We start from the raw sequence: 12,983 nt of genomic DNA, 5'->3' as shown, positions 1-12,983 counted from the left end.
CTGGACTTAACCGTCCAGGGGTCCTTTACCTTTTCCATTCTCTGGATTCTGATGAGCTTCTGGATTCTGATGAGCTTGATAGTGAACAGACCCAGTTTACACTTCCTGAACAATACGTGAGTCAAAACACAGCGCTCCTTACAAATTTGCATCTTTTGCCTTGTATTTCTCCAACCGAGAATGTGTACATGTGATTGAAAAGTGCACGTGGAATGCATATATTAGTAAAATCCAGCCCCTGCCCAACAAAGATGCATTATGTCAGAAGAAAACTGCTTGCCGAAATGCATATACTAAGCAGAAGTTTGCAAGTGGAAGGCATTTCTCTGTGTTTCAGCCACATCTCCTGCTTAATAGCATAACAATTATAAAGCATTGCAGTGGCTCTCTTTATAGGCATAGCTAGCCACATTTGCTTGTTTATGATGCAGTTATGTGGGTGCAACCTGTTTGTGTGAGGCAGTTCTCTCTGTGCAGTTGTGGTCACTTCAAATAACCTATATTATGGCATGGCTGGAATCTGCACATCTGTACTGAAGCGGTTTCATATATATAACTTCCCACGTGGGGTGGCAAATGGTTTTGCATTGTTCACGGTTGGTGTGTATTGGACCTTGTCTGTTCTGTTGGCCAAAAGTAAGAATTCTATTACATGATCACCCACATGCAGGAGAGACATTCCAATAATGGTTGACCTTACAAATGGCTACTAGCCCTCTTCAAGTTCCCTTAACGCAAACCATGAGGAAACTTTTTTGGTCACTCAAGGGTAATCCATGAGGTGACACATGCAGAGAATTAAGTGGGTGGGACTGCTGCCTTGTTTCTGTCTCCTCCTCCTCCTCCTCCTCCTCCTCCTCCTCCTCCTCCTCCTTCTTCTTCTCCCCCCCTTCTTTCTTTTCCCTCCCTCCTTACCCAGCAGGCTTTGGGGACGGGTGAGGGAGACCAGATCATTCTGAACTGATTGCTTGCAGAGGGGATTCACCTGTTAAACATGTAAAGCCAACACGTTCTCGAAAGAAACTTTGGGAGCCATCACCCCAATTATATAAGGAACTCTCTATTGATCTGTTGTCACTTGGACATCCCACCGCTTGCTGCTAAAAACCGATGATTCTCTGAGCTAATCCTTCCACTGTAAATCAGAGTCTAGTAAGTCTGTTGCATAAATAGCTAGGCAATTTAATATTAAATTAACAGCTTGCTTTAATCAGTTTCAAAAGGTTAATCAGTATATAAATTTCCAAATCAAACCAGTGACCAAAGACTGAACACACACTTCCCCAAAGCTACATTTGGCGAAATATTCTACTGAATTTAATTGTGTTCGTGAGTAACATTTCAGGGGAGCTAGTGCCTGCAGGCCTTGGCCAATGCAGTATGCAATGCATCCCCCAGCCACAGCGAAGTTATCAACTGCTTTTCCTTTCACAAAGATGTTCAAATCTCACGCGACATACAGTCCTGTACTGCTGGGACTGGCAGGTGGACACCTGGATACAGCTCATTGTTTCCTCCCTACAACTTTTCACAGTATGCTTTCCTAAGGCCCTCCTAGGTAGCCAACACTGCTTCCTCCAGGTGTTATGGGTAACAACTCCCATTAGGCTTAGACAGCTTGTGTTGGCTGGGGCGGATGGGAATTGGAGGGTATCCAGTTGGCCAGTGCTGCATTAGTACAGACATGTTTCTCTGTCCTGAAAGAATGAGTAGCTTTTCACAGTAGCCCATTTAGCTCAGCACAACTTTGGGGCAATGTTTTAGCACCCGAGTTACAAATCTTTGAACACCTGCAGTGAACACTATTCCACAGAACAGGCTTATAAATTTGCATTTCAGCTCAGTCGGCAGAACATGAGACTCTTGATCTCAGGGTTGTGAGTTTGAGCCCCATGTTGGGCCAAAGATTCCTGCATTGCAGGGGGTTGAATTAGATCAGTGTTTCCCAACCTTGTGCCTCCAGCTGTTTTTGGACTACAACTCCCATCATCCCTAGCTAGCAAGACCAGTGGTCGGGAATGATGGGAATTGTAGTCCGAAAATAGCTGGAGGCACAAGGTTGGGAAACACTGGACTAGATGACCCTCAAGGTCCCTTCCAACTTCATAGTTCTGTGATCTATGAAAATGCTATTAAATAATAGTCATTAAAGTATAAGTACAATGAACTACTGACTAGAATGAGACACCAGAAACAACTGTGTTTCATTTTAAACACTTGAAGGCTGGTACAAATATTCCGGCTGGCTGTCTTTAAATTTACTCCCTTTAGATGTACTCCCCTGCACAACCAACCTACTATCTCTATTGCACCTGGCATCTCATTTTCTACTGCACAGCAGAGGACTGAGAACAAATTGTGAGTACTGTGAACACTGTCACAGAATTCATACCAGAAGTCATCCTGTTGGGAGGCTAATGATGGAAATGGCCACTACTGCTACACAAAAGCCTCCCATTTATTTACATCACGCTTATGATAAACATTCCAGCTTCTAGCTACCAATTTTACAATTGCAGATTTCAGTTTGAAACTTCAAATGTGGAAGATGAGCCATTAAACGCCTGAATTGAGCCCAGCAATTCTTTGCTGTGACCAAAGTATTGTAGTCTGTAAGTTCCTGGTTCAGTATTGCTTTGAATGTGCCATTGTAACTGAGATGTGCTTCGTCCCCAGTTGCCTTTTTGCCAGATGAACCTGGTTAGGAGAGCAAGGGTGATGGATTAAGCCAAGTCAGAGAATACACATTTGTTAAAACACAAGCAACAGTTACCAGAAAAGTACAGTTCATTGGGCAAGATAAGCTTCGTGGCCCCTTCCAACTCTACTACAATTCAATGATTCTATGGGAGAAAGGGACACGATGGAACCCTGTTGTGTGCTTCCCAGTCCCATGTCTTCAGGAATGGATTGGGAAATGAGATTGCAAGCAGGCAATTTCGTTTTTTTATTGGAACGTAGGCGAGCTAATAACTATGGTATATCCTGAAATGTCACGGTTTGTGTTTTATGGTGTCTGCTTTCTATGCCCAACTGGGATGAACAAGGGCCCTGATATTATGAGCAATAAATTTCAAATTAGATGTTGAGACATTTAAAGCCATAATTGCTGAAGGTCAACATAATATACCTATATATAAGCCCATTCATCAACTTTGTATTTTTACATTTACTGTATACTTCCCGTTTCTATTGTATGAAACAGGCTGCATCAGTGATAATTTTGCACAAAAAGGAATGCAGTTGCCTGGTGGCCCCCAAATGGATAAAAGATTGCACCAAGCAAGCCTCCCTGGGGAGTGCATTCCACAAATGTAGAAGCAGAGGTGCATGCCATTGCTTTTGGAGGACATAATCAAGGACAAGCTACATGATACATGGGGAGGCTTCGAAAGAAAATTTCCCTCCCAGGTTGCGGTCCCAGTAAAAACCACTGCTCTGTTTGGAGCTGTTTGGAATGGAAGCTCTCACTGGAACCAAGAAGAACTTGCATCTTGTACCAAGGAATTTTCGCCAGTACTTTGGCAGAGAAGCATAAGGGTTAAATCCTACAATTGTCCCCTACCTGATTGTCTCCCTCTTAAAGGATGCTATTTGCATTTTAAAAAAGAGGATCACTGCAACCTGAAAGCAATGCTTTTAGGATTGTGCAAAGGTTGGCCCACAGCGTTTGAGGAAAATGTAACTCCTGCCAGTTTTCAGTATTATTATTATTATTTAATTGGCTCACCTGGTGTCCCACGAAGCATCATCATGCACTACTTGCCAACTTCTGGAAGCATTGTCAAATTTCTCTACTATGAGAAATGTGAAACTGGTCTGGGAAAAAAAAAGTTTACAGAACAGTGACCCAGAAATTATCATGTGAAGCATGAGATGAGACTGACCTCCTTGCCTCTGCAGAGGCTCGTTGGCCTAAATGTCCCCCCCCCCAATGTACCCAGAAAAACCTGTCCCTTAAGATTCTTACCATATTTGCTGCAGAATTCCTTGGATTTGCACCAACAAAATGAACATCAACAACTTCGCCCTGAGGTGTGTGAGAGAGAATTGTTCTTGAGGAAACGAACACTATGTTGCGGGTACACACCACACAACACTGCTCCTGCGCAAGGAGGTCAGGTGATCATCTCTACTTCCCTCTGAGCACTAGGGTGGTGCCACTAAACAGACATAAAAGAATGTGTGGTATTGTGTACAGTGGCTTTGAAAAGAGGGTGGGGCTATTTCTCTGCTGCACAAATGGTGTTGTTTTGGTTCAATAAAGAACTCAGCAGGATGGAGGGTAGTGGTTTTATTTTTACTTTTTTTGGGGGGGGTTAAACATTATTTTTGTAATTTATTTCATATGTTTTTCATTTGTATTTCGTTAATTCAGATTTTGTTCTTCTGTGTTTCAAAATTCAGATTGCATTTCAGAAGCTAACTCTCCACCGATCTGCACAGTAGGGCAAAAAAAGTCCCTTTCTGACATATAAGCATTTGAAGAGGTCTGCCCAAACTTTCATCATGTGTGCGTTGCAGTAGAGTGTGTGTGTGTAGAGCTAAATAAATCTGGAAAGGGTGTGTGTGTTGAAAAAGAAGCCTGAAAATAATAAATGAAAAAAGTGTTTGGGGTTATCTCATTCTTTTGGTTCATATCTATTTAATCCAAGATAAATATCAATGGGGCAACTACCATTCTGATTTCTAATTCTATTTCCCAAATGCATATCCTAAATTAGTATATTTGATGCAAGTTAAGAAACTGCATAATTTCCGTGTTCAAAATGGTACAAAGAAGAACACCGCAGGATTTTATTTTTTAAAAAATTGTATACATACCACCTTGTACTTTGACCGTGCATCTTGTACGATGTCCCCAAATTTACTACCAAGTGGTTTTGCATCGAGAACAGGAAGCAAAAGGTTCAGACTTATGTTGTAAATGACTGGCTCTGGGAGTTTGGGCAAGTCCGGAAGAGTATCCTGAAACGAGTTAAATTTGCTTTGAAATGGCAATGGCCTGTTGCGTCTTAATGATGTACAGGCATGGAAAAGTGAAGGGGCAAGAGCTTAGCACTTGCCACCATCTACCTAATGGTAGAGCCGGTCCTAAATACTGAGTGTCCAAGCTGCATTACAAAATAGAACACAAAAGAAAAGACCTGCACTTCTGTTTTGATGAAATATAGAGAGTCGCATCTGTACAGCTCAGCAATTACCTTAGCAATAGCCTTGGCCAGAGCACGGAATGACTGGATATAAGCAGAAAGGGTGTGTGGCCCAAAAATGGTAGATGCTCCTTCGTATCGTTGAGCCTGTGAAGTGACATAGGAAAACACTTGAGTTCTGAGCTGGCATCAAGGGCCTCAGCACTTGCCAAAGTGCCCCGCCTGCCCCTGCTGCTTTCATGTGGTGGCCGGGGCTTCTTTGGAGACGTGCCGAAGTTCCCATGTGACCCCTGTAAGCAAGGCTTCAGCAGGGTGTGGTGCCAGAGGCAGGGTAGGATCTTTCTGTTTCTGTTTCGCCTCAGGTGGTGAAGGAGAGGAGGCCCCTCTGATCTGGCTTCTGTGCGCAAGGAGAAGGAATAATAACCTCCACTCCCTCTGGGAGTCTAACGTGATGTAGTGGCAGCAACAGAATAACAGGGAGAAGGCCCTCTGGGGTTTATTGTTGCTTCATGCTCCTGCCTAAATTACTAGATGACAGGCACATTGGAGAGGTGCCTTTGTATGTAAATGGGGCTTCCAATCTACCCACAATTTTTCTGGAGGTAATTTTGAGTCATTCCTTTGCTGGTGTGGGTGTTAACGAGTTTGCAGCTGTAATGAAAGATGGTCAGATATGAAAGATTGTTGTTGTATGAGAGTGGTGCCTGTTTATTTACCTGATATTCTTCGTAAGTAGTTATATAGTGGGTATAAATATTACACAGTCCCGAAAGTATAATGTTCATTCCTGGTTTCCCTTGACTCTCAAATTCCTAAGAAACAGGTGCACAAATGAGTCAATCGGCATGAAGCAGAAGAACTAATTACTATTCAGAACTAATGACTGGGGTTGAATCATGCGTTATCTCCATGGGCCTGTAGGGTGCACAGCCAAAGCAGCAGAATTTGACCCTCCGCACATCAGCTGGAAAGTGGGGGGGGGGTGCTAAATCCTGCTCAGTTTAGCAAGACTGTGGCAGTGGGCATGTGAGCAGGACGGGATGGGACTAGTAGAAAGAAACTATTGCCCAAGCTAGCTTTTTATAGTGGTCTATTGATTGAAAGCGAAAATGAATAAATCAAGAGCTGGAGGACTATCTTATGGACCAATCTCATATAATTTTGAAGCTGTGAATTTACACTTTTATTTTGGTCTGTACGGAATATTAAAAGTAAATCCAAGTTTTTACCATGGGGCACTGCCTTTTAAGATATTCCCCAAATATTCCCCAATTTTGGATAATTTTTTTATTACTGCCCCCTCTAATTGCATTTGTTAATTTAGCTAATTCCACATAACTTAATAATTTTTCTTGCCATTCTCCTCTTTTTTCCAATATTTAGCAAGTAGAATTCTTGCTGCTGCAACTGCATATAAAAGGTTTTTCACCCTGTTTATTTATATCTTCCTCCACTTACACTTTTAACAGCTTCACGCATCCTCCTGCCAGCCATTGTCCTGAGAAACATGAAAACAGATAGATACATCAGTGTCAAGACTATTCCATTGAGCTGTAAGTAAATCAGGTTTCAAGACTATCAAAGCGCCTTGAAGGTTTGTAGGTGATTGGTATGGAACCAATTTTTTATGTTGTGAACCACCCTGAGGTCTATGGATGGAGAGCGGTACACAGATATTATTATTATTATTATTATTATTATTATTATTATTATTATTATTATTATTATTAAAGGACCCCACACACACTTGGTGCCCTCCAGATGTTATGGTCATGCTGGCTGGAGCTGATGGAAGTTGTACTTCCAAAATCTGGACGGGATTTAGGAGAAGAGCAAAAACAATTACTGACATCCCTGACATTGCACAAGGGAATAGAAAATGACTTGTAGATCTAGATCAGAGCTACTCTTTAAGTTAGGCATCCCCAGACGTCGGCCCTCCAGATGTTTTGGACTACAATTCCCATCTTCCCCGACCACTGGTCCTGTTAGCTAGGGATTATGGGAGTTGTAGGCCAACACATCTGGAGGGCCGCGGTTTGGGAGTGCCTGCTTTAAGTTAACCTGAAACTTATAGAACAAGCTAGTGACTAGATTAAGTCTCATTGCTTTAAATATGACTGATACTGCAATCATATATTATTGCAGGTAATTGGGCACAGAATTGCAACCTTAATCATGGCTTATCTTTTGCTCAGTTGTGTCCACTGTGTATTAAATATAACATAGTTACTATGCTAATGTGTACAAAGTCAAACAGGAATGGATCTTTTCCAGTGCTTTTCCCCCCTGGGGGTATTCAAGGGTACACAGTACCAGCCCCACCTTTTTCTCTCCCCCCCCCAAATGTTAAAAGTGTGGCACTTACTGTGACAATTTCATGGTTTATATTGGTACCTTTTTTTATTCTTAAAGAGAAAAAAAGCACTGGGCCTCCTCCTTTTAAGTTTGCAGTACTTTAATACAGAACCAATATGCCACTCATATTGTCTGTTTGACCTTTCCACTTTCCCAGCTGTTTTTCAATCCGTTCCCAAATGCACAGCTGGAGGTCTTCCAGAACTATCTCTTTCCCTTCAACTATCCTGCTTTTGAAAGCACTGTGAAGGTCCTTAACACACATTAATGAATGCACTTTACTACCAACATAGATTGTGAATACATACGTAAACTCTCCCGGAAGAGCCACTATTGCCACAGATCCAATGGTTGCTATTTGAACATCAATCACTTGCGGGTGCCATGGGTAAGGTTTTGAAAGCTTAAGAAATTCAGAAAGTAAAGGAGAATCTCACGTTAGACTTTATTCTGAAAGATGCCATTCTGGCTGAATGTAGACACATCAAAGAAGTGTTTCAATTAAAAGCATTCTAAATTTAAACACGGAAAACGGGTAGAGAAAAACAAGGCTCCACGGCAACATCTAGTGGCACAATGTTATTCAACGCATATAAATCACTTTACCAATCAAGCTGAGTCCTCTGAAACAGCCCATCCTCATCCCCACCAAAATTGTGGGGACTAGTGACTGATCAGAGAAAAGCGAATGGAGGTATGAGGAGATGTGCCTCCATCTATGCTCCACTAGAACTTGTTTTTGCTCAGAGAAGACTAGTGTGTGGAGCATTATGTTGACCATCTAGGTCCACATCAATTAGATTACTCAAGTCAGAGCTGACATTGGGGCCGGCAGCAACCAATGTTAGCATTTGTCGCCCCGGGCCAGTTGTGAGACTGCCCAGGGCAAGGACAAAGCCAGTGCACACATGTCCGGCTACTGGTGAGTCCGGTGGTGCAATCAAATGTGTGATTGTTCCCAGCATGAAGAGCAACACACACAAGCCATTGAATAAGGCTAAACTGCTTTATTGTGGCAAAATGCAGAGTCTGTCTCTGTATGCCCAGCTCAGACATTCAGAGCTGTTCAGCATTGCTGCCTCTCTCTAGCATAGCAGGCAGTGAAGAGAGAACAAAGGAAACAACAGTTCCACTTCAGGAACAAAACAGTAGACGACCATCCTGTCTATGTCACATCCACTCTGTGGGAATGAAAACACATACAGTCGTATGATAAACAATAATCCTATGACTGCAGGGCAGGAAATGAATCTCAACATTTTTTGCTCAGAGAAGACTAATGTGTGGAGCATTATGTTGACTATCTAGGTCCATATCAATTAGGGTACTCAAGTCAGAGCTGAAATGGATTCACTCTTGGCAGCAAATTCTCATGTTTCATACCTCTCCTGTAGGAATCAGGATAGGCTTTGGACTGTGGCATTCTTTCGTTTCATTGGATGGCTCAACAAGGAGTGCATCACGAATTGCATCCCAAAATGAATTGCCTTCTGTTGTGCCTGTGAACAAATATATAAGCTAGTTTAAGAGGTGTTTATGTAGATTTTTGAAGGCAAAAAGCTGGAGCTAAAGAGAGCGGATGTTGCTCTGAACATTATAAATATTCTGCATGAGCCGTACTATTTTCATTGCTTTTAAGAGCATTAGAGCGTTTTCTCTTGATTGGTTTTTGCCTGACTTTCCACCTTCCTTTCCACTGGTTCCAACCGAGCATCTCAATAAGTAGGTAGCTAAGGGCTTTCCATTGGCCTCTGGCTGGTCACTGTGAGAACAGTCTTGGACTAATTGGGCCAGAAGGTTCTTGCCATGTTCTCATGTGGTTACCCATGCTATTCTGTTATTTTAAAAAAGCTCGTTAAATGTTAGTCTCATGCTGTTGCTGAGCACATTCTTCTTCAGCAGGTAACCTGTTAACATTTTGCTTATTTTTGAAACAATATATATGCTGAGAATGAACATATTAGAACATATTAGAACAAGAATCTTTAGTTCTAATATAAAACCTATTATGTGCATTTTAAAAATACACACACTGTATTGTCAAAAGAAGTCTGGCGGATATGTACAGGTGAAACTCAGAAAATTAGAATATCGTTGAAAAGTGCATTTATTTCAGTAACGCAACTTATTATTTTTTTTATTTTTATTTTAATTTTTACAAATGCTTTCTTTTGGAAATTCCACAGTAAAAATACAAATAGTTACAATAATACAAAAATAAACATCGCTATTACATCTCATTAATTACATTCCATTTATAATTGACCCGCCTAATGACAAATAATTACAGTTACAACAAATAAAGGCTTGGCATATCTTGCTTTGCATGTCATGCATCTATCTCCTATATTGGTTTCACCTTTTAAGTTGCGTTACTGAAATAAATCACCTGAAGTTTCGATTCCATTACCTTGAAAAAAACAAATAGCTTAGGCTCCTCCAAAAACATTTACACTGGTAAAAAGTCACTAATTCATATTGCTGTCAAGTATGAATTATCAAGCTGTAAAAAGCTGCTAATTACAGCTACCCATCATTTAAAGAGTTTGGGATGATTAATCAACCAACTGAACTTTAATATAGAGAAAAACATAGAAATGAGTAATTATAGAAAGATTCCTTACCACATTTTAATGGCTGCTGCCCTACAGTAATAGTGCTCATGATTTTCACTGCAGAAGGCCTTGCAATTTCATTACTTACCCTTTGAACTAAGTTGACTACCAAACATTCCCTGCAGCAGCATGGGAACTGCAGCCCACAACAAGGCTTATCTCACAGTAAGGGTAGGAGGGTAGGAGGATGCAAATCATGTGCAAGGATTGGTCGTACACTCTCATGAGCCTAGCTTTTAATTAAGAAGGCAACAGCCTTTACTTACAATGAACATACAGGGAGTGAATTCCCACAAAATCTCTAATGTTCACAACAGAGGGAGTTAAACCTAAGGAAGGCCAAATTCAACTTTTTGCTATTGGTTAATCATTTGGGTAGGGACGTGGGGAGCGCTGTAGTCTAAACCACTGAGCCTCTTGGGCTTGCCAATCAGAAGGTCAGCAGTTCGAATCCCCACGACGGGGTGAGCTCCCGTTGCTTGGTCCCAGCTCCTGCCAACCTAGCAGTTTGAAAGCACGCCAAAAAGTGCAAGTAGATAAATAGGTTCAGCTCCAGCGGGAAGGTAAACAGTATTTCCATGTGCTGCTCTGGTTTCGGTGTTCAGTTGTGCCAGAAGCAGCTTAGTCATGCTGGCCACATGACCTGAAAAAACTGTCTGCGGACAAACACCGGGTCCCTCAGCCTGTAAAGCGAGATGAACGCCGCAACCCCAGAGTCATCTGTGACTGGACTTAACTGTCAGGGTTCCTTTACCTTTTTAATCATTTGGTTAAAACCAGACTAATCATTTGGGTAAAATCAGACTAAGGGAGTTTAAGGCCTAGCTGGTGTGCACAAGAGAGGGACATCTGAAGTTAGGAGCCATCTTGGGGTGGGCCACCTAAGGGGTGAATTTTAGACCAGTGGTGAAATCAGATCCAACCCTTCCAAATCAACACCAACCGATTTCAAGGTCCATACTGATCACAAAATGTTATACAATCAATAACAATAATTAGCAAACATGTACAGACAACTTACAACTTGTGTGGGTATTAGTTTCCAGGGACTGCGCACAAAGGGAAAAATAGTTCATAGCCTGAACTGCCCGTGCGTGAGCATCCCTCTCTCGGGAACCCAACATGCCAAGCACGCAAAGCTGTAATCGCGCAAGATAAAAGTGTGCAAGTTGCAAGTCAACTGTAGGGTTTATCTCCACTTGCCTTGAGTGAAATTCATGACGCCTGGTCCATCTATAGTACCAGCAGCAAAGCTGTACCCCATAGCAGGTTTACATGTTTTTCCCTTGAGAAAAGCATAATGAAAAAGTTAAGGCGGACATTGTAAATGCCTCTGTATTGTTTATTTGCCGACTTTCTACCTAGCAACACACTTCCAAGGTGGCGGCTGATACTTTACCGAGTGAGTAGCATTGAGCTGTACAGTGACGTTAGCCATGTCCACCCACTCGTGGCTCGATCTGATGGGACCACTTATCTCTTCAGAGGCCTTCATGGACAGTTCCTGAAATACAAATGGTAGTCATGGGAAAACCCACTCTAGTCTGTGTGCTTATATTTCCAGAGTCTCTGTCCCACCAACTTTCCCTACACATAGGAAGGCTGGAGTTCCTATCGCATAGCCTCCCCCTCCTTGCTTTGCTATTTGCCCTTGTGATGGAGCGAGTCTCAGCCAGGTCAACAGAGTTGGTCCCTGAGGGGGTGAGAAGTGGAGGCAGTGACAGGGCACTTGGGACGGGGCAAGGTTGGGTGAGCTCTGGGGTGGCAGCAGTGGCCACTCCGGTGTGCGCACACTTTTGGGAGCACTGCGCCTGTCCCAGACATTTGCTGATTTCACTGCAACCCCAGCACTTTCCCGACAAGTGCAGTGCTCTCGTGTCCAGAAGGATGCCGTCGCCTCTGCCCCACTCCCAAAAGTCATCTCTGCATGCCATATTAGCCTTGGGTGAATTGTCGTTACAGTGGTACCTCGATTTACGGATGCAATTGGTTCCGGGGAGCCAGTCGCTCCCCGAGCAGTCCGTAAATGGAGTGCCTCTTCTGTGCATGCGCAAAGCACCGATAGAGCGCTTCTGCACATGGGTGCGCTGTGCAGATCGCTTCTGTGCATCCACACACCGTGGAACCTGGATGTAAGCACTTCTAGGTCCGTGGCGTTTGAAAACCGATCGATCGCAAACCGCAGCAATCGTAAACCGAGGTACCACTCTACTGGCAGGTCCTTTTTCTGTTCTATTGTTCTCTCTCATGCAGCCAATTTAATCTTCTCTGCTAGTTTGGAGGAGGAGAAAGCCAGAACAATGATAAACTATTCTATGGAATGGAACTGTTGCTGCTGAGGACAAGAATGAACTATATCCTTCCTGGGTATCTGAACTAAGTCTTAATAGGTCATTAATATTTGCCTTTTAAAACAACAACAACACCAACAACAACCAACACCCCCTACTAGAATGGTAGGAACTGTTTATGGCACAGCTAATTTTGTGCACAATAGTGATATTTATTCCCGCTCTATTGAATAAGAGTCAGGCTGGTATTACCAACAACATTTCAGAGCAAGAAATTCACAGCAAACTATTCAGTCATCACTTTTCAGAGGCGCTTCCTGGGTTTGAACTAATTACATACCATTAGCCTTACCTGTCAGATAAGGTGCCTATCAATATGATGTAAGATAAGAATGTATTGTGACTCTCCCTATGTCCTTGGAATGGACTGGAAAAAGAACTCTGAAGCCAGATGAGCGCCGCACCCCATAGCTGCCTTTGACTGGACCTAACCGTCCAGGGGTCCTTTACCTTTACCTACCTATTTCCACCTGGAAAAAATGGTCAAAGGCATTTTCAAAGACTTA

The 12,983-nt window shown here is 42.6% G+C and overlaps 1 protein-coding gene across 3 annotated transcripts in view; it reads right to left on the bottom strand.

Moving 5' to 3' along the window:
• Positions 1-2,401: 2,401 nt before the first annotated feature.
• The window catches only part of ASAH2 (N-acylsphingosine amidohydrolase 2), a 39,824-nt gene continuing 29,242 nt past the window's right edge, over positions 2,402-12,983 (bottom strand). For 2 of the 3 annotated variants that reach the window (XM_035137920.3, XM_035137921.3), the window contains exons 11-21: positions 11,526-11,630; positions 11,330-11,411; positions 8,895-9,010; positions 7,820-7,914; positions 6,612-6,651; positions 5,870-5,965; positions 5,205-5,300; positions 4,825-4,968; positions 3,971-4,030; positions 3,731-3,819; positions 2,402-2,697 (exon numbers count right to left, since the gene is read on the bottom strand). In XM_035137920.3, coding sequence (XP_034993811.3) covers positions 2,523-2,697; positions 3,731-3,819; positions 3,971-4,030; positions 4,825-4,968; positions 5,205-5,300; positions 5,870-5,965; positions 6,612-6,651; positions 7,820-7,914; positions 8,895-9,010; positions 11,330-11,411; positions 11,526-11,630 — 1,098 coding nt within the window. In that variant the 3' untranslated portion in view covers positions 2,402-2,522. The remainder of the gene's footprint in view (positions 2,698-3,730; positions 3,820-3,970; positions 4,031-4,824; positions 4,969-5,204; positions 5,301-5,869; positions 5,966-6,611; positions 6,652-7,819; positions 7,915-8,894; positions 9,011-11,329; positions 11,412-11,525; positions 11,631-12,983) is intronic. The other variant, XM_088670319.1, reaches the window with a different exon arrangement.

The sequence above is a fragment of the Zootoca vivipara genome, chromosome 5 (genome assembly GCF_965207765.1).
Source record: "Zootoca vivipara chromosome 5, rZooViv2.hap1.1, whole genome shotgun sequence".
NCBI classification, from domain to species: Eukaryota; Metazoa; Chordata; class Lepidosauria; order Squamata; family Lacertidae; genus Zootoca; species Zootoca vivipara.
This window is presented reverse-complemented; position numbering and strand designations above follow the sequence as displayed.